The 21,893-nt window shown below is 44.1% G+C and overlaps 1 protein-coding gene across 2 annotated transcripts in view; it reads left to right on the top strand.

The window, feature by feature from the left end:
* The window catches only part of TBC1D8 (TBC1 domain family member 8), a 133,179-nt gene that overhangs the window by 55,940 nt on the left and 55,346 nt on the right, over window positions 1-21,893 (top strand). The window contains exon 2 of one of the 2 annotated variants that reach the window (XM_050755043.1): window positions 1,396-1,506. In XM_050755043.1, coding sequence (XP_050611000.1) covers window positions 1,396-1,506 — 111 coding nt within the window. Of the gene's footprint in view, window positions 1-1,395; window positions 1,552-21,893 lie in introns of both variants that reach the window. The other variant, XM_050755042.1, reaches the window with a different exon arrangement.

The following is a 21,893-nucleotide window of genomic DNA, read 5'->3' as shown; positions in this document are numbered from 1 at the left end:
GAGGATCAGGATGCCTTTTTTTTTTTTTTTTTTTTTTTTTTAAAACCAAGATCCTGCTCTGTCTCCCAGGGTAGGGCGCACCGGCATCATCACTGCTCACTGCAGCCTTGAACTCCCTAAGCTGAAGCTATCCTCCCACCTCAGCCTCCTGAGTAGCTGGGAATACGGGCACTCGCCACCATGCCCAGCTAATTCTTTAATCTTTGTAGAGATGAGATCTCACTGGATTGCCCAGGCTGGTCTTAAGCTCCTGGGCTGAAGTTATCCATCTGCCTCGGCCTCTCAAAGTGCTGGGAGTACAGGCATGAGCCACTGCACCCAGCTTGGGATGCCTTTTTTGTTTGTTTTGTTGTTGTTGTTTTTTGCCTGACATTGATTTCTGATGCCACTCATTACAGCAAAATGCTAATCCTGCACTCACATTTCATGCTTTATGGTCTATAAAAGACTTTGATAGGTTTTCTTTTCTTCTTTTCTTTTTTTTTGAGTTGGAGTTTCGCTGTTGTTGCCCAGGCTGGAGTGCAATGGTGTGATCTCAGCTTGCTGCAACCTCCACCCCCTGGGATCAAGCAATTCTCTTGCCTCAGCCTCCTTAGTAGCTGGGATTACAAGTGCCCGCCACCACGCCCATCTAATTTTTTTGTATTTTTGGTAGAGATAGGGTTTCACCACGTTGGCCAGGCTGGTCTAGAACTCCTGACCTCAGGTGATTTGGCCTCCCAAAGTGCTGGGATTACAGGTGTGAGCCACCATTCCCAACCGGTTTTCTTATTTACATCCCACAGTACCCTGGAGCAGGCAGGGATTATTCTGCCATATTGGAGAGGAGGATAATGATGATAAAATAATAATACTGGGTGACATAGAGTACTTTTTATGGGCTTGTAATAATTTAAGCACTTTGACTATTGGATACTTTAACTCATTTAATTATCCCAATTACCTTACGAAGTAGGTAGCCTGTGCTTATTTTATTTCAACAAGAAATCCAGGGCACAGACAAGTTAAGTGATTTGCTAAGGCCCCACAGATTGAAAGTGGTGGAGCCAGGGTTTGCATCAGGCAGTCTGAGTCCAGAGCCCCTGCTTATTTATGTGCTGGGTCAAAGCGCCTTGGCTAGGCTGGGTGACTGGTTTGGGGCCCTTCGTTCACTTCTTCATTGATTCAGCAAAGGAGTGCTGAGTGCCTGTCAGGGGCAGGTCCTGCTGCAGATGCAGACAGAGCCCTTGGCTCCATGGAGCTCAGGCTTTGTGAGGCGAGTCGAAGAACTGGACATGAAACTGTCTCTGCCAGCCCAGCATGGAGTCCAGACAGCGACCACATGCCTCGCACACGAGGAGCTGGCCAGCCCCGTGCTCACAGGTGCACTTTCTTCTCTTCTCTTCTCTTTTGAAGGTCGCCTGGTCGGCGCTCTGGATGCAGTGTTGGATTCCAATGCACGGGTCGCTCCATTTCGAATTCTGCTTCAAGTTCCCGGCTCCCAGGTTTACTCTCCCATAGCATGTGGTGAGTTACTGACTGGATCAGACGTTTACTGGGCCATAGCCACTGGTGAGTTTTGTTCCAGTTGGAATGTTCCAAACCTTAAGGTGTAAGCATGCTGAGTATCTGCATGTCGGTGAAGCTTGAAGGTAACACCTTTGGATAACTCCCTCATCTGCTTTCAGGAACTTAACTCCCCTCCCCTCCACTCCCCTTCCTTCCCCTTCCCTCCTCTCCCTTGCCCTCCTCTTCTTTCCTCTCCTCTTCCTTCCTCTCCCCTTCTTCTCCTCCCCTCTCCTTTCCGCCCCTCCCTCTCAACCTTTGCTTTGCCCTCCCATCTTTTTTTTTTTTTTTAAAACCATCAAAAGTACATAAAGGCTGTAATCTTGGGCAGCATAGCTTGGGCATGCCAGGCTTTCGATTGGTGTGTTTCTTGGTGCTCATATATTGTTGATAACGAATCGAGCCATTTTCTTCTTAATATTGTTTCTGACTTAACACATGTGCTCCTGAATGCATACACACATTGTGATGGTGTGGGCAGATTCTGAGGGCTGTGTCTGACTCAGGGCAGTCTTCTCCTATTGTGATGGTGTGGGCAGATTCTGAAGGCTGTGTCTGACTCAGGGCAGTCTTCTATTGTGATGGTGTGGGCACATTCTGAGGGCTGTGTCTGACCTAGGGCACTCTTGACCCCATGTTCCACCTTTGCACTGAGGGAATGAGTCACTGGACAGCTGGGGGCTGAGAGACGGTGGAAACCACCTGCTCATCTTCTCCCTCTGGAGTTTCTGTTCCTATCACAGGCATTACCTGGTGCTCTATCTAACCACTCAGGTTCCTCTTGGGCCAGGAGTCATCACTTGAGAAGACCCTTTTATTAAAAAACAAAACCAAAATGTCTTTTTAAAAAAAAAAAAAAAAAAAAACCAAAAGTAATAAATGCTCATCTTCCAGAAATGAAAAAGTAGATAAGAAAGAAGGAAAAAATAATCACCTGCAACCCTTTATCCATAGCTCATCTTCTTTCTGCATATATACGTGGTGTGGTTTTTTAGTTTTGTATCTTCTCATAGCACCTTATTAGTTACTTAAACTTTCAAAATCACCTCTACATGTTCTCTAGCAACATTTAAATTAAAAAAAAAATTAAATTTCATTTTATTGAGATGGAGTCTCACTATGTTGGCCAGGATGGTGGTCTTGAACTCCTGATCTTCAGTAATCAGCCTGCCTTGGCCTTCCAGAGTTGCTGGGATTACAGGCATGAGCCACCACGCCTGACCAACATTGGAATTCTTTTTCCTTGAAAGTACAAGAAAGTGTGAAGAGAATTCACATTCATATCCCATGGATCCAATGCTAATCACTGTTAACATCTTGGCATTTTTTTTTCCAGTTTGTTTTGTTTTTTAATTAAGACAGATCGTTCTGTATATGCATAAAATGACAAAGATGATGCATGCTCGGTAGAAAGAAATCAGACTGGGAATGGTGGCTCATGCCTGTAATCACAGCACTTTGGGAGGCCAAGGAAGGAGGATCGCTGGAATTCAGGAGTTCAAGACCAGCCTGGGCGACAAAGTGAGACATGCATCTCTGCAAAAAATTTAAAAATTAGCTAGGCCTGGTGGCATGTACCTGTAGTCTCAATTACTAGGAAGGCTGAGGATTGCTTGAACCCAAGAGTTCGAGACCACAGTGAGCTATGATGGTGCCACTGCACTCCAGCCCTGGGTGATAGAGGGAGAGCCCGTTTCTTAAAAAAAGAGGCTGGGTGCGGTGGCTCACGCCTGTAATTCCAACACTTTGTGAGGCCCAGGCGGGTGGATCATGAGGTCAGGAGTTCAAGACCAGCCTGGCCAAGATGGTGAAGCCCCATCTCTAGTAAAAATACAAAAATTAGCCGGGCATGTTGATGGGTGCCTATAATCCCAGCTACTTGGGAGGCTGAGGCAGGAGAATTGCTTGAACCCGGGAGGGGGAGGTAGCAGTGAGCCGAGATTATGCCAGTGCACTCCAGCCTGGGCGACAGAGTGAGACTCTGTCTCAAAAGAAAAAAAAAAAAAAAAAAGAGAGTGTGTCAAAGAAATCAGCTAACTGAAAAATACAAAAAAGGTATCTATCTCCTCAAATCCCAGCCACCCAAATTAACCTCTAGTTTCATGAGGTGAACATCAGCCCAGATAACTTTCTGAGACATTTGGACACACAGGGATAGTGGAGAAGATGGACAGAAGGACTTTTATAAAAATGCAACTCATGTGTCAGTGTTTTTATAACAAAAGTACTACATTTACTTGATTTCAATAAAAGGAAGTAAACTGAAATGAAACCAAAGATATGTTAAACTTCAAATAAATGTTTCTTTAGTGCAAGAGAGATTATTTTCTAAAAGGTTCAAGTAAGGTTAAGGGAAGAGATTTTTGAAAGCATTAAAAGGTTAGAATTGTGGCTTTTGAAAAACAATGTTTTAAGTCTGATAGTGTTCACTGGCTCCCCACCCTCTGAGTCAAGGGTGCCAGCATTCTTATTATCCTCCCTGCTTTCCCAATCTCATTTAAAAAAATTTTATTATTAGTTTTACATTGTACTTTCCATTCTATCATGTAAACTTACTTTATTGTTTAGCTCAGTTCTCACTTATACATTGATTTAATGCTTTTACTCAGGTATGGATTTCCCAATCTGGATTTTTTTTTTTTTTTTTTTTTTTCCGAGACAGAGTCTTGCTCTTGTTGCCCAGACTAGAGTGCAATACTATAATCTCAGCTCACTGTAACCTCCACCTCCTGGGTTCAAATGATTCTTCTGCCTCAGCCTCCCAAGTAGCTGGGATTACATGCATGTGCCGCCACGCCCAGCTGATTTTTTGTATTTTTAGTAGACGGGATTTCACTATGTTAGCCAGGGTGGTCTGGATCTCATGACCTTGTGATCCGCCTGCCTTGGCCTCCCAAAGTGCTGGGATTACAGGCACGAGCCACCGCGCCCGGCCTGTGGTCAAGTTGTTTTGATCCTCATTTCATTTTGTTAGGTTCCCAACATCCTTTTAACCTGTTATCCATTAGCTCATCTGTGAGTGCTTGTTTTATTGAACCCATGTTCTTCAGTTGTTGGGGAGCATGAAGCACTCGTGAAAATTTTCTTTTCTTCCTTGAATGTTCCATTCTCGTCTTGCATAGAATCTCTTCTTTGGAACCTTCTGTTCTCATCTGTTCATTTTCTTTTGCAGTCGAGTGTTTGCTTGTTTGCAGGGCTCTTTCTCCTCGTCTTGCTCATGCTTGGGCATTGTTATCCCAGACGTTATATTGGCACTAACGTAGTGTGACTTTAACTCGTGTTACGGGAACAGGGCAAGGAGGACTGGCATCTCGCTAGACGAGACATGGTGGGTGAGGGAGTAGGATCCTCTTTTTCACATTTCTTGCAGATTTGGAGCTTTTGATATGAGTATTTTCTCCCAGCTATGTTGGCTTCTGAGGAGTTATCAGGGTGGGGAGTTGCCCACATTTCTGCCCTGTTCCTGAATCCATGCCCTTTGTAACCACAGCCGTACCACATTCTTTTTTTTTTTTTTTTTTTTTTTTTTTTTTTGAGATGGAGTCTCGCTGTGTCGCCCAGGCTGGAGTGCAGTGGCCGGATCTCAGCTCACTGCAAGCTCTGCCTCCCAGGTTTTTACGCCATTCTCCTGCCTCAGCCTCCCGAGTAGCCGGGACTACAGGCGCCCGCCACCTCGCCCGGCTAGTTTTTTTTTTGTATTTTTTAGTAGAGACGGGGTTTCACCGTGTTAGCCAGGATGGTCTCGATCTCCTGACCTCGTGATCCGCCCGTCTCGGCCTCCCAAAGTGCTGGGATTACAGGCTTGAGCCACCGCGCCTGGCCCATACCACATTCTTAATGGCCACACAGCATTCAACTCTGTGGCTGTAGCTCAATTTACTCATCCAATCCTTTATTGGATACTTAATTGGCCCTGATTTTTTAATAGTTTAAAAGCATTTAAACTATTATAGTTTAATAGCGAATACCCATTCACGTCCACTTTTTTCAGGACACTTCACAGTCCCTAAAGTCCATTTATTTGAAATGTTTGTTGCCTGCCGTGTACCAGACACACGCTTGATGTCGGGGATTCTGCACCGAGTGTGTGAGGGGCAGTCTCCCTGCACCCAGCTTTTCAGGACCTGGGGGAAGGCAGATAGCAACATGAATGACAGGTGCAGGTGGGCAGAGGGCTAGGGAGACCGGAGAGGAAAGCGCCCTTGCAGAGCACATCCTGAGGAGTGGCTGCACGGAAGGGATGTGTGTGTTTCTTATTTTTGAGACAGAGTCTCACTTTGTCACCCAGGCTGGGGTGCAGTCATGCGATCTCGGCTCACTGCGACCTCCACCTCCAGGGTTTAAGCGATTCTCCTGCCTCAGCCTCCTGAGTAGCTAGGATTACAGGCGCATGCACCACCATGCCTGGCAAATTTTTAAATTTTTAGTGGAGACGGGTTTTCACCATGTTGGCTAGGCTGGCCTTGAACTTCTGACCTCAGGTGATCCTCCCACTTCTGCCTCCCAAAGTGCTGGGATTACAGGTGTGAGCCATCGTGCGTGGCAAGATGTCTGTTCCTAATGCGTTCTGTGTTTATTGCCAGATTGCCTACCATGATGTTTGCGCCAGCTTCCCTGGGTCCTCCCCTTCCAGCAGTGCAGGAGTCCTGAGCAGATTAACTCCTAGAACCTCCTTCTGTTGAGCTGAGATCGGCTTCTTTTAGTTCCCCCTGGGCACAATTTCTGCCTCAGGCCTGACCCGGGCCAGGCCTGCAGATGCGTCACTTTCTGCTGCCATCTTGCCCACAGAACATCTCCTGAGTAAGAATTTATTCTTTCAGTGCACTTTTCTTGAGTTAAGGAAGAGAGAATTGTTGAGTGTATTTCTGTCATGGACCTGGGGTATCAATTTAGATCCTTAAGCCTCTTCTGGGAGTTCCTTGGGCATCTTGCACTGTGTTATTGACTCACCATAGTTAATATTTTATTGTGTCTTGAGCATTGAGCCAAGGCCCCTGCCCAGGGCTACAAGTCTCAGATAAAGCATAAACAAAAACTGTAGGAAGGGCCTGGGTGGCCCCAGGACACGGGTGGGAACAGGAAGAGTGGCCTGCACGAGTGATTTATATGTCCACTTGAGTTTGGCTGCTTGCACAGCAGGATGGGGAGACATAGGGAGGGCCTTTGGGGATAAGTTTTTTTCCTTTTTTTCTAAGCAGAGATAGGTAGATACCTTCATGGGTGAACTACATTATTATTTGGCAGAAGCTACCTGTGGCTGACTGTGGTTGGAAGGAGAGATGAATTGCTCTTATTTTTAACATGGACCAGGGAATCCCAAGGCTTTGTGAAGATCACCGGCTTCAGTGGGTGGAGACATCCTAGGAGGCAGTGGTTGTGAGTTGTTTGGGAGGTTGTGGGCGGTGTGATTCGGATGAGAGCTGAGACGTCCCCTCCCCGACTGCCTGTCACCTGCGTCCTCCATCCCGGCACTCATCACCAGCTCTCCTCTGACTTGATTTTTGTCTGCCTTTTCCTTCATGGAAGTAAAGGTTCTCCGAGAGTCATACTTGGGACCTTCTGATGCCTAGGACAGAGCTTGACATGTCGTGAATGCTCAGTAAACCATGAGTGGGTGAATAAGCGGGGAAGTATGGGAGAGAAGGAGAGGAGTCTCAGCAGTTAAGCCTTCTGTATATAAAGAGAGTGAAGGTAAGGGATGCAGTGACAGGTGAGACTCCTTGGGCGCTTTCTGCGGAGCCAGGCCAGGGATATTCCAGGCAAGGCATGGGCCTGCTCACCACCCACATGCAACGGAAGAATCTGAAAAACAGGGATTTTCTTAATTTCTTTAAAAAACAAATGTTTGTGTTATAAAATACATATAACAAAATCGACCATCTTAACCATTTTTAAGCGTCCAGTTTGATGGCATGAAGGACATTTGCCATATGATACAACGGTCACCACCATCCGTCTCCAGAACTTTTTTCATTTTCCCAAACTGAAACTCTACCCGTTAAACACTCACTCCTCACTCTGCTCTCCCCAAGTCCCAGGCAGCCCGGATGGGATCCACGTTCTGTCTGTGGGAATTTGCCTACTCGGGCACCTCCTGTTAATGGGCTCGAGCAGTGTTGGTCCTTTGGTGACCACTCATTACAGTCAGCATCCTGCCTTCACGGGTCCCGCCTATTGCAGCAGGTGTCAGAAAGTCCTTCCTTTTTACAGCTGAATAATATTCCATTGTAAGTCGGCTTTCTTTTAGAAGTCAGCTCTCTCAAATGATTGGGGTAAGTAGAAACAAGGACGTGTTGTGTGGAACCAGGAGAGCAGAATCCTAGGAGCTAATTCCTAGTCAGGTCATGGGGAGCAGGAGTGCTGGGAGGGCCCGGTTGCCCAGCCTGGAGGAGGGCCGGTTTTTGGCTGAATTGATACCTATCTTGTGCAGAGCCCTCCGGGTCCCTGGATGAACAAGGAGACTTCGTTGCCATTTCTGTGTGTCTGATAGTCTTAGTCATGGCTCTGTCCTGTGCTTGAAAAGTCCAGGCTGTTGGAGGCTGAAAGTTACCTATCATGTTCCTATGTGAGATGTCAATGTCTTGTGTTCTTTTTGGTAGGTAGTTCCCAAGGTTACCAACTGCATTATTCACACATACTTTTTTGTTTGTTTGTTTTTGAGACAGAGTCTCTGTTGCCCAGGCTGGAGTGCAATGGTGTGATACTGGTTAACTGCAACCTCCGCCTCCTGGGCTTGAGCAATTCTCCTGCCTCAGCCTCCTGAGTAGCTGGGGTTATAGGCACCTGCCACCACACCGGGCTAATTTTTATATTTTTAGTAGAGACAGGGTTTTATCATGTTCGTCAGACTGGTCTCGGACTTCTGACCTCAAGTGATCCACCTGCCCTGGCCTCCCAAAGTGCTGGGATTACAGGCACGAGCCACCACGCAGGCCACACATTTTATTCTTTACCATGACCCTGTGCATTGAGTGCATTGTTCTTGCCCAGTTTTCAGGAAGCAAAAAGAAATTACAGGCAAGAACTGCAGGACTTTGAATTATCTGCCTAGATCATTCTAAGAATTGAATTGGTTATGCAATAATTGGACTCCTTTTCCTGTAGATTGAGGCACGAGGTGGACCGTCTCCTCTGGTTACTGGAAGAGGACTTCCTGATTGCCTTGCTTTGAGGCAGCTAGGGTGGGGGTCCTCCTGAGAGCATGGGGCGGGTCCCAGGGGGCCCACTTCAGGGTTGCCTTTCGTGAAAAACTCGTCAAACCTTTGTACAGATGGCCTTTTAATAACACTCACGGCTTTGCAGATCCGAGTTTGGACTCTGGGTTGCTCCAGTAGTTTGTTGGCTCTGTTTTTGGTAGCTTAAGTGCAAGGTTTTTACGTAGCCAGTAAGGTCTGTCCCATGGTCTTGAGTGAAATGGGGAGCAGGAAAACAGAAAAGAAGGAAAGGTGCCACATTGTAGCGGGGGCGGGGGAGGGTCAAGAGACCACCTTATCTGGGCATCGTTGGGGGGGGCCAAGGGTTCCAGCAGAGCAGGAGCTTACCTGGTGGGCAGGGGCACTGCCACATCTTGGGAGGGAGTATGTGTGTAGTTTGAAAAAACTTACTTAATAGTTTAGATTTGGAAAATGGAAAAAACATCCTTTTGAAATGTTAAAGATCATTAAAGCAATTTGTGATATTTTCATAAATCAAAATGTGGCATATGTTTTAAAAAATGGAGAATAGCCGGACACAGTGGCTTGCTCCTATAATCCCAGTACTTTGGGAGGCTGAGGTGGGAGGGTTGCTTCGGGCCGGGAGTTCAAGACCAGCCTGGACAACATAGCGAGACCCCGTTTCTACAAAAAAATTTAAGAAATTAGCTGGACCTGTTAGTGCTCCTGTGGTCCCAGCTACCCCGGAGGCTGAGATGGGACAGGGACTGGAGAGTTGAGACTGCAGTGATCTGGGATTACGCTGCTGCACTTCAGCCTGGGCAACAGAGCAAGACCCTGTCTCAAAAAAAAAAAAAAATTGGGCTTTCCAGTTTAAACAATCCTTTCCTTTCCCATAGTTTCTTCATTTGTTCCTCTCAACATTATATTGGTGCTTTGACTCTGACTCTGAAGAGGGAAGGAGCAAGCCACAGGGAGTTCAGGGACTTGCCAGGGCTGCTTCAGGCATCGGCGACACCGCGGGTGTATCAGGTGCTGGCCCTGACAGAATGTTCTTTCAGAGCGTTCTTTCTGACGCACACTCTCTTATCCCTGCCCTTGACCGTAGCTGGCATCTTGGTTTTCTTGCAGTCGGCATCACTGTTTGCTTTGTCTTTGGAGAGAGAATTTTATTGAGGGAGGAAATGTTCCAGGGTGGATCAGATTAGCATCTCTGTGAACTTTGTACCAGGGTACTGAAGGAAGTGCCAACCCCATCTTTTTTTTAAGAACAGAACCCCCTGGGTGCTTCAAGGAAAGTCCTGGAAGCAACCTAGCGGGAGGGAAGACAGTGCTTTTCTCTGGGTCCCCCGCCCTGAGGTCAGGCGGTGCGAGTTGTCACACTTGTTTTCGGTCACGCTCGGGGTGCTGCGGCTCACATTTGTTTTCTGTTATGGAGTTACTGTCACCAGGCTCTTACTGTTTTAAATAAAGTCATTTTGCTTATGCTCAAATAATTACACTCACCCAAGGCATTCTTCCCTTAGGGTTGTTCTTTATAGTTATTTAAAAAGCAGGGACATGCTGAGTCTAACTTGTAGATCTAGTAAATGCTGACATTAAAAATGATGTTAAAAACTATTTTTAAGACTGGACCTGGTTGGGGCTGGGCACGGTGGCTCACGCCTGTAATACCAGCACTTTGGGAGGCCAAGGCAGGTGGATCACGAGGTCAGGAGATCGAGACCATCCTGGCTAACACAGTGAAACCTCGTCTCTACTAAAAATAAAAAAAAATTAGGCGAGGTGGTGGGCGCCTGTAGTCCCAGCTACTTGGGAGGCTGAGGCAGGAGAATGGCGTGAACCCGGGAGGCTGAGCTTGCAGTGAGCCGAGATTGTGCCACTGCAGTCCAGCCTGGGCGACAGAGCGAGACTCCGTCTCAAAAAAACTAAAAAAAAAAAAAACAAAAAAAACAAAAAAAACAAACAAAAAAAAAACCAGACTGGACCCAGTGACTCAAATGCCTTTAATTCCAGCACTTTGGGAGGCTGAGGTGGGAGGATCACTTGAGGCCAAGAGTTTCAGACCAACCTGGGTGGCATAGCAAGACCCTGTTTCTACAGAAAAAAAAAAAAAAAAAAAAAAATCAGCCAGGCGTGGTGGAGTGCACCTGTAGTCCTAACTACTCAAGAGGCCAAGGCAGGAAGATAGCTCAGGCCTGGGAGTTCAAGGCAGCAGTGAGCTGTGATGGCATTCCAGCCTGAGTGACAGATGAGACTGTGCCTTTAAATAAACAGATGAATAAACCCCCCAAAACAAAAAACTGGTTTTTAAGCCTGGAATCAGACTCTTCTCTAGTATCTTACAGGTTACAGAACCGGTTGCTAACTTCTGCATAAAGCAGGACTCGATTAACAAGGAAACCGTCTGGAGAGGATCTTAGCAGGCGTCTGTCTAGTTTAATCCCTTTCATTTTTAGTAGATGAAGAGACATTGACTGAGGCTGTGGGTTTCAAAAGGAGATGACTCTGGCAAATGACTTTTTATTAAATGATTCTTTAATGATTTAAAAAAAAAAATCACAGGGAATGAACACGGAGGCACCACTGTGCTGCCTGGAGCCCTCCTTCTCGGCCAGTTTTGCTGGTCTGACCCCAGTGGGTGTGCCTGCCTGCCTACTCTGGTCTCTCCCATTCTGTGAGGTCCCTGGGGGCCCACTTCAGGGTTGCCTTTCTCTGACTTCTGTGACATGTGCTAGAGCCTTGTATATCTGAATTGCCTGGGGCTGGGAGTGATCCTGATCAAAAAAATAATAAGGAAATTCAGGGAGTACTTCTGCCCTCTTTTCTGGCCCCGCATTTTCACTTCTGATTATATTTTCCTCATTGGTAATAGTTAGTTATCCATATTTCTTCCTTTTTTTTTTTTTTTTCCTTAGAAAGGTTTGTTTTTCATCTTTCTTTTTTTTTGTTGTGAAGATTTTCAAACATGTTTCAAAGTAGGGAGGAGAGTGTAAGGAAACCTGCAGAAACCTCATTGTGTACATGCATGAGAATTGAAGTTTTGCCCTTCTTGAGTTATTTCTTCATTGTTACTGGGTTGTCATTGCCTCTAAGGCTTTTCAAGTAAGTGTGAACATAGAAAGTATGTGTGATGATAAAGAGAAATAAATAATGAGTTCATATTTACTTTTCCAGTTCAATTGTAAAACTAGCTATAACTTTGATTTTGTATTTGTTTTTCTCTTCTCTTATACTGAAAATCTTGATTTCTAACAATGTTCACATAATCGTTTGTGTATCTAGTATATGTACACACACACCATATCTAAATAATACCAATATTGCTGTTAAGAATGGTTGAATGAGATCTTAAGGTTTTGCAGCTCTATATGGTGTTAGAAAACATTTAACTATAGGTTACTTCCTTTTATTGTGTTTCACTTTGGTGTACTTGGAAGATACTGCATGTTTTACAGATTTAAGGTTTGTAGTAACCCTGAACTGAGGAAGTCTGTTAGCACCATTTTCCCAACAGCATGTGTTCACTTTGTATCTCTGTCACAGTGTGTAATATTTTCAGTCGTTCAGACGTCTCATTATTATTACGTCCGTTAATGGTGATCTGTTATCAGTGATCTTTGTTGTTACTATTGTAATTGTTTTGGGGTGCCATGAACCATATAAGATGATGAACTTAATTGATAAATGTGTGTTCTGACTGCTCCACCCACTGGCCCACCCTCTTCTTGGGCATCCCTATTTCCTGAGACACAAAAGCACTGAAATGAAGCTGGGCGCAGTGGCTCATGCCTGTAATCTCAGTGCTTCGGGAGGCTGAGGCGGGCAGATCGCCTAAGGTCAGGAGTTCGAGACTAGCCTGACCATCTTGGAGAAACCTTGTCTCTACTAAAAATACAAAAGTAGCCGTGCCTGGTGGCACACGCCTGTAATCCCAGCTACTCGGGAGGCTGAGGCAGGAGAATCGCTTGAACCCGGGAGGCGGAGGTTGCAGTGAACTGAGATGGCGCCATTGCACTCCAGCTTGGGCAACAAGAGCGAAACTCCATCTCAAAAACAAAAACAAAAACAAAAAAACTGAAATTAGAGTAATTAATCACTCTCCAATGGCCTCTAGTGCTCAAGTGAAAGAAAATGTCTCACGTCTTTCACTTTATATCAAAAGCTAGAAATGATGAAGCTTAATGAGAAAGGCATATAAAAATTGAGACAGGCTGAAAGCTAGGCCTCTTGGGCCAAACAGTTAAAGTCGTAAATGCAAAGGTAAAGTTCTTGAAAGAAATCAGAACTGCTACTGCAGTGAACATGTGAATGATAAGAAAGCAAAACAGAGTTAGTGCTTCTATGGAGAAAGTTTTTGTGGTCTATCTAGACGATCAAACAAGCCACAGCATCCCTTTTAGCCAAAGCCTAATCCATGCAAGAGCCCTGACTTTCTTACATTCTGTGAAGGTTGAGAGATGTGAGGAAGCTGCAGAAGAAAAGTTTGAAGCTAGCAGATGTTGGTTCGTCAGGTTTAAGGAAAGCAGCCATCTCCGTAACAAAAGTACACGGTGAAGCAGCAAGTACTGATGGAGAAGCCGCAGTGAGTTATAATATCTGGAAGATCTAGCAGAGCTCACTGATGAAGGTGGGCCATGCTACACAACCGACAACCGATTTCAAAACAATGTAGATGAAAGCGCCTTCTGTTGGAAGACGATGCTATCTAGGAATTCTATAGCTGGAGAGGAAAAGTTAGTGCCTGGCTTCACAGCTCCTCTTGATAGGGGCTAACGTGCCTGGTGACTTCAAGCTGAAGCCAGTGCTCATGGACCATTCTGAAAATCCTGGGGCCCTTGAGAACTATGGTAAATGTATTCTGCCTGTGCTTTATAAATGGAACAGCAGAGCCTGCATGACAGCACATCTGTTGTTAGCATAGTTTACTGAATATCTGAAGCCTACTGATATGATTTGGGTACTTCGTCCCCTCTGAATCTCATGTTGAAATGTGACCTCCAGCATCGGAGGTAGGCCTGGTGGGAAGTGTTTGGGTCATGGGGGCAGATCCCTCACGAATGGCTTAGTGCATAGGTCCCCAACCCACAGGCTGCAGATCAGTACCAATTTGGTACCAATTTGTGGCTTGTTAGGAACTGGGCCGCATGGGAGGAGGTGAGCGGCAGGCAGGCGCACATTCCTGCCTGAGCTCTGCCTCCTGTCATATCAATGATGGCATTAGACTCTCATAGGAGTGTGACCCCCTGTTGTGAACTGTGCATGCGAGGCATCTGGGTCTAGTGCTTCTTATGGGAATCTAATCAATGCCTGATGAGGATCTGAGATGAACAATTTCATCCCGAAACCATCCCCCATGGTCTGTGGAAACATTGTTTTCCACAAAATCGGTCTCTGGTGCCAAAAAGTTTGGGGATTGCTGGCTTAGTGCCATCCCTGGTGGTGAGTGAGTTCTTGCTCAGTTCACAAGAGATTTGGTTGGCTAAGAGAGCTTGGGGCCTCTCCTTTCTCTGTCTTGTGCACTTTATCTCCCTCCCTCCTTCTCTCCCTCCTTCTCTCTCTCTCTCTCTCTCTCTCTCCCCTACTCTCTCCCCCCCCACCCACCGTCTCGCCCTCTCTCCCTCACTCGTTTTGACACACCTGTTCCCCCTTTGCCTTCTGCCATGATTGAGGCCTCTGCTTCTTCCTGAGGCCTCACCAGGAGCAGATGCTGGTGCAGTGTTTTCCATACAGCCTGCAGAACTGTGAGCCAAATAAACCTCTTTCCTTTATAAATTACCCAGCCTCAGGTATTCCTTTATAGCAATGCAAACAGACTTAACACACGTATTGTTGAGACCTAATGCTCAGGAAAAAAAGATTCCTTTCAAAGTATTACTGCTCATTGACAGTGCACCTGGTTACCCAAGAGCTTGATGGAGAGGTACAAGGAGATTAATGTTGCTTTCATGCCTGCTAATACAACGTCCATTCTGCAGCCCATGGGTCAAAGAGTAATTTTGACTTTCAAGTCTTATTATTTATGAAATACATTTCATAAGGGCTATAGTTGCATAGATAGTGATTCCTCTGATTCATCTGGGCAAAGTAAATTGAAAACCTTCTGGGAAGAATTCACCATTTTATTTTATTTTTTGGTTTTTAAAATTTGTAGTCCCTTTATTTTAGGTCTTTAAAAACACTTTTAAATTTCACACAGCAAATTTTAAATCATATAAGGAAGCATATCTGAACTTAGTGAATTTAATCTGTGTTCTTTGAAAACTTTTTTTTTCCCTGCAAACTTTTAAAATGAGACTACAGTAGTAAATTACTTAAAATTAAACTGGGGAAAAGCACATGCACACTTTTCTCCATTGTTTACTGCTCTGATCTAGACCTTAATTAAATTTCTAAAATATGTAATACCTTTCATCAACTTAAATTCTATTACCAAATATAATGGTTAGTGTTATAGAAAGTTATTCTCCAAATACCCAAAGCTTTACATTTACTTAATATCTGAGAAAATATCACCTACCAATCAATAACAATTAACTAAAGAATGATCAAATTTCTAGTCTCCTTTACAGGACCTAATAACTCAACCAGGCCTTAAGGCCTATGCTAATTTAAATTTCCTATTATTGACTGAGACAAACCCCCAAGAATTATATTCAGAATTTACAAAGATATTCTTAGCAATGTATCTATTACAGGCTTAAGTGCAGTCTTTTAGAATTAAAAATCCAAATTTAATATGTATATTTACCTCCTGGGGTCTTTCAAGTCCGTATTATTTAGGCTTATATAGATAATTATGGTAACCATTTTTAGGTTTGTAATTGTTTGATACCTGGATGATAAAGGCAGAAATGTAATTCTCAAGTCCTTGAAATTAATGTAATTAAAAGCTTAGCTGACTACAGAATAGGTGAGGGTTTCTTAAAAATCGGATTTGTTGACTGGGCATGGTGGCTCACGCCTGTAATCCCAGCACTTTGGGAGGCTGATGCAGGCAGATCACCTGACGTCAGGAGTTCGAGACTAACCTGGCCAACATTGTGAAACCCCCATCTCTACTAAAACTGCAAAACTTAGCAGGGCGTGGTAGTGGTCACCTGTAATCCTAGCTCCTGGGGAGACTGAGGCAGAATTGCTTGAACCTGAGAGGCGGAGTTTGCAGTGAGCTGAGATGGCGCTGCTATACTCCAGCCTGGGTGACAGAGCGAGACTCCATCTCAAAAAAAAAAAAAAAATAAAATCAGATTTGTTTTAAGACAGTTTTCTCATTACTGGTAGGATCGGTTGGTCACACAAGATATTTAATAGTATTTAACATAACCTGGCATAGAAAATTGGTTAAAACAATTTTTTTTAATTAGGTAATATAAAAACCCAACATGAACTTTATGCAAGATTGGAATGTATCTTCAAATTCAGGCTTTTCATAAAATTGTAGGCCGGGCGCAGTGGCTCATGCCTGTAATCCCAACACTTTGGGAGGCTGAGGTGGGTAGATCAGCTGAGGTCAGGAGTTCAAGACCAGCCTGGCCAACATGGTGAAACCCCATCTCTGCTAAAAATACTAAAAATTAGCCGGGCGTCGTGGTGGGTGCCTGTAATCCCAGCTACTCAGGAGACTGAGGCAGGAGAATCGCTTGAACCGGTAGGTGGAGGTTGCAGTGAGCCGAGATCACGCCATTGCACTCCAGCCTGGGCAACGAGCAAAACTCTGTCTTAAAAAAAAAAAAAAGTAAACATGCTCTGTATATAAATGATGTATTTAGTTCCTTGTGTCCAAGAATGTTATCTATAAAATGGAAAGCAATAAGAATAGTGAATGATAATTTAATTTGCAATTCTAAAAACATGACTTGAGAAAAAAAATCCCATAAAACTTGGTTCAAAGTTTAACTGCGTATGTTTAATACAAATCAGAGTGTTTAAATTCACAATACAAGTTCTATCAATCTTGGCATTTTTATATTATTTGTATGAATATTATCAATTTTATTGATATTATTAACAAATACTACTTTCAGTGTACAGATGCACCTTATTTTCTAGTTATTTGTTTGTTTGTTTTTTTGGGACGGAGTCTTGCTCTTGTTGCCCAGGCTGGAGTGTAATGGCGCGATCTTCGCTCACTGCAGCCTCTGCCTCCCAGGTTCAAGCGATTCTCCTGCCTCAGCCTCCTGAGTAGCTGGGATTACAGGCACCCACCACCACACTCAACTAATTTTTGTATTTTTAGTAGAGACAGGGTTTCACCATGTTGGCCAGGCTGGTGTCAAACTCCTGACCTCAGGTAATCTGCCTGCCTTGGCCTCCCAAAGTGCTGGGATTACAGGCGTGAGCCACCGTGCCCAGCCAAGTTATTGTTAAATAGTAGATAAGGTAGATTGTTCCCTGAAGTGCTAAGTTATCATCCAGTGGGTTTATTTGCCGTTGTTCCTTTTCTGCCTTTTCTTGTTGGCAAAACATATCCTGTGCTGCTTGGTGCATTTTCTCTAGTTTTACCAGAGTCAGAGATTTTACGGGTAAAAGTTTGAGTTTACATACCACCACTGTAGTTACATCTTCCAGAGACGACTACCTTTGTTTTGGAAGATATTCCTGGAACATGGACTTTACTTCCACCATATCTGAATTGCTAGATACAGTAAGTTTTTTCCTGAAAGTTCTGGTCTTTTTTCTGCAACTTTGGACATCCAACCCATTATTACCAAGATGACCGAGAGTTCTTGACTTAAGCCTACAGAATTAGATGCATCCCTTCGCAGGTGTCTCAGCTGCTGCTGTAGGTCATAGTCAGGATTTGCCATCTTAGATGCCTGAGGCACATTTGTGATTCTTGGAAGGAGGTCAAAATACCAACATTAGTAGGAGTTTGGAAGAAGTTGATTCTCATCCTCATGGATGACTTTGAGGGCTTCAGGGGTTCAAGGCTTCAGTGGAGGGAGTCACTGCAGATGTGATGGAAACAGAAAGAGAACAGGAATTAGAAGTGGAGCCTGAAGATGGGACTGAATTGCTGCACTCTCATTAAACTTGAATGAGTGAGGATTTGCTCCTTATCGATGAGCAAAGAGAGTGACTTCTTGAGAGGGAAACTTCTGGTGAAGAGGCTGTTGAAACGTTGTTGAATGCTTCATACATCACTGAAATAACAACAAAGGATTTAGAATATTTCATAAACCTTAGTTCATAAAGCAGCAGTTTGAGAGAATTGACTCCAAATTTGAAAGAAGTTTTACTGTGGGCAAAATGCTATCAACAGCATCTTCGTGAAAGGGAGAGTCAATCGTGCAAGAAACTTCATTGTTGTCTTATGTTGAGAAATTGTCACAGCCACCCCAACTTTCAGCAACCAGCACACTGATGAGTCAGCAGCCATCAACATTGAGGCAAGACCCTCCACCAGCAAAAAGATTGACTTGCTAAAGGCTCAGATAATCATGAACATTTTTTTAAAGCCATAAAGTATTCTGTAGGTAAGGCATGTACTTCTTTTTTTTTTTTTTGAGACGGAGTCTCGCTCTGTCGCCCAGGCTGGAGTGCAGTGGCGCAATCTCGGCTCACTGCAAGCTCCGCCTCCCGGGTTCACGCCATTCTCCTGCCTCAGCCTCCCGAGTAGCTGGGACTACAGGCGCCCGCCCCTGCGCCCGGCTAATTTTTTCTATTTTTAGTAGAGACGGGGTTTCACCATGGTCTCGATCTCCTGACCTTGTGATCCGCCCACCTCGGCCTCCCAAAGTGCTGGGATTACAGGCGTGAGCCACCACGCCCGGCCGGCATGTACTTCTTAAAAGACATAATGCTTTCACACACTTAATAGTCTACGGCGTGCCGTGAACATAATTTTTTATGCATTGGGAAATTTAAAAACCTGTGAGTGACTCACTTGTGATACTTGCTTTATTGTGGTGGTCTAGAACCAAACCCACAATATCTCCAAAGTATACCTCTCCTTAATCTCAATGTCCCCCACGACACTCTGTGAAAACTGTGTTCTTCAAGCTTGTTCCTCTGTGATTGTCACCACTGTTCTCGAAGAGAGAACATTTTACTCTTCCCATGCAGTATTTGGAACAAAATGCCTTAAAGGCCAGCACAGGACATTGTCATGGCTGTATGTCTACTTATAAGAGAGGAGGATTCATTATTTTAATAGACAGCTGGTTGTTTAGCTTTAGCAAGGTGCGTTTGGTGTAAGAACGAAGTCGTAAACACTCTGCCAGCCACAAAGCACCTTCCTCCCAAAGCCACTGGCTGTATCTCCAACACCACACAAATACATGGTCAGAGGCCACCAGAAACAGCAGGAGAGAGGAGATGGAGGATTCATAATTATGCAATTGCACACTTAATAGACTACAGTATAGTGTCAATATAACTTTTTTTTTTTTTTTTTTTTTTTTTTTTGAGATAGTCTCGCTCTGTCGCCCAGGCTGGAGTGCAGCGGCACTCGATCTCCGCTCTCTGCAACTTCTGCCTCCCGGATTCAAGAAATTATCTGCCTCAGCCTCCCGAGTAGCTGAGATTACAGGTGCACGCCACCACACCTGGTTAATTTTTGTATTTTTAGTGGAGACTGGGTTTCACCATGTTGGCCAGGCTGGTCTCAAACTCCTGACCTTGTGATCTGACCACCTTGGCCTCCCAGTGTGCTGAGGTTACAGGCATGAGCCACTGCACCAGGCCAGTATATGCACTGGGAAGCCAAAAAATTTGTGTGACTTGGTCTATTGTGATATTTGCTTAATTTCATGGGTCTGGAACTGAACCCACAATATTTTTGAGGTATTCCTGTACCTATGTGTAATCAAAACACTGTTTAATTGGTTATTTTTTCTGTGCAATTATTTTAATAACCCAATAGTTAACTTTGTCCATTTTTTTAAGAATTGATTTTTCCCCCATCTCGATTTAATCTAATTTAAATACCATATTTTTCATTCCTAAAGATTTGAGTTGAGTCTTTTTAAATGTCGTCCATTTGATTTGGCTTCTTAACAGGCTTGTGCCGCCTTCTACGATTTGAACATGTGGAGTATATTTATTTTTATTTTATTTTATTTTTTTATGTTTTATGTTATTTTTGAGACATAGTCTTGCTCTTTTGCCCAGTGCTGTGATCTCGTCTCACTGCAACCTCCACCTCCCGGGTTCAAGCAATTCTCTTGCCTCAACCTCCGAGTAGCTGGGACTACCGGCGCCCGCCACCACACCCAACTAATTTTTGTATTTTTAGTAGAGATGGGGTTTCACCATGTTGGCCAGGCTGGTCTCAAACTCCTGACCTCAGGTGATCTGCCTGCCTCGGCCTCACAAAGTGTTGGGATTATAGGCATGAGCCACTGTGCCTGGCCTTAGAGTGTAGCTGTTTTATGTCTTGGTCTACTGACTGTATTTTTTGTGTCATTTCTGACTCTGTTTCTACTTACTGATTTTTCATTTGATCATAGATCATGTTTTTCCTGTGTCTTCTATTCCTGCTTTTATTTCTGAAAAGTGTGTCTACTGGTACTAATACAAGGACATTTAAATGACCATTTCAGTTATAAATTAAAAGGCTATTTTACTTTTACTGTCAGAGATTAAGTTTGTCTGTTTTTCACTTTTAGGACTCTTTAATTTCACTTGAAGGCAAAAAAAAAAGCCAAGGACATTTTGTAAAAAGAAACATTTAAAGCTTATTTTCTTTTTTTTTTTTTTTTTTTTTTTTTTTTTGAGACGGAGTCTCGCTCTGCCGCCCAGGCTGGAGTGCAGTGGCCGGATCTCAGCTCACTGCAAGCTCCGCCTCCCGGGTTCACGCCATTCTCCTGCCTCAGCCTCCCAAGTAGTTGGGACTACAGGCGCCCGCCACCGCGCCCGGCTAGTTTTTTGTATTTTTTAGTAGAGACGGGGTTTCACCGTGTTAGCCAGGATGGTCTCGATCTCCTGACCTCGTGATCCGCCCGTCTCGGCCTCCCAAAGTGCTGGGATTACAGGCTTGAGCCACCGCGCCCGGCCAAAGCTTATTTTCTTAAACTGTATAGTGAAAAATATAACTGACTAAAAACCTTGTAAATCATTATGATGGGATGATCATTGAACTTTTTATATGTTCTTGTAAAGATACTGCTTTCGACTTACAGATTAGATGTTACCATATCCACTTGAAGAATGTCAGCTTTCTGAAAATCAAAGGCTTTTTGTTCTAACCCTTTCCTTCCTTCATTTTTAATTTTTGCTTGAATTCTTTGATCCTGAGTTGCCCTGCACAGGGTGAGTGTTGAGTGAGATTTGGGAATGACACTGCCATGGCAGTTGACTTTTAACTAGCTCTTTTGTAGTCTGTATGGCTTTTAGCCCAGGCATTTAGACAGTAGATGGTTAGTGTTTGGCCTGTAGAGAAGTGTCCTGTCATTTCAGAGGAACAGATCTGAACTAAGCACACAGAATGCCCGTTTCATTGTTGATTAAGACTTAGGTGGCGGAGAAGGCACTTAATTCAGTTGGATATTGACTGTGCAGAGAGAAGCAGCTGCTTTTGAAAACAAGCTTGGATCAAGTTCTTTGTGGCAGTGTCCATGCAGAAGCTGTGGGCATAGACAATGAGATGCTTGTTTTATTTCCTGAAAATACCTCTGGGAAAAACCTAAGAGAATAAACATTGTGTGTGCGTTTCAGTGTGACTCAGCCACTGGGAGCTTCCATCCATGACGCTGTCACAGGCAGAGCCAGGCCCGAGTCAGATGAACTGGCTTTCGGGTTGGTTATTTTCTTCACTTTGCTATTCTCACCTAGACAATTAAAATACTGGCAGTTACCTTGTAATATTTTATGGAGGTAAATGACATTATGTGTATGGTATATGGAACAAAATTCCTGACACTGTCAGGCATCCAGAAAATGTCCTCTGTTGACCTTCTCTGGTTGTTCCTAAGTCATCAGTGTTGTTCGTTTTGTGGTCTTACCTGAGGTTCCTAATACTGAATTTTAGTTTTGCAGAGGGATTTATAACTCTGACTTTTGACTTCTTATGTGGGTGAAGTTTAAGATCCACTGGACTTCCATTTTCTTAGACAATGAAAAAGTATTTTTTTGAAAAATTGGGGGTCTTAATAAGACAGGCATAATTTTGCTAATTGGATTTCCATGACAGTCCACAATCTTCCCATACATTTTGGTTTTAGACAGCTGCGTTAGCTTGCTAGTGCTGCTCGT

This window comes from Macaca thibetana, chromosome 13 (genome assembly GCF_024542745.1).
Source record: "Macaca thibetana thibetana isolate TM-01 chromosome 13, ASM2454274v1, whole genome shotgun sequence".
NCBI classification, from domain to species: domain Eukaryota; kingdom Metazoa; phylum Chordata; class Mammalia; order Primates; family Cercopithecidae; genus Macaca; species Macaca thibetana.
Note: the sequence above shows the minus strand (reverse complement) of the source record. Positions and strands in the feature narration are given on the sequence as shown.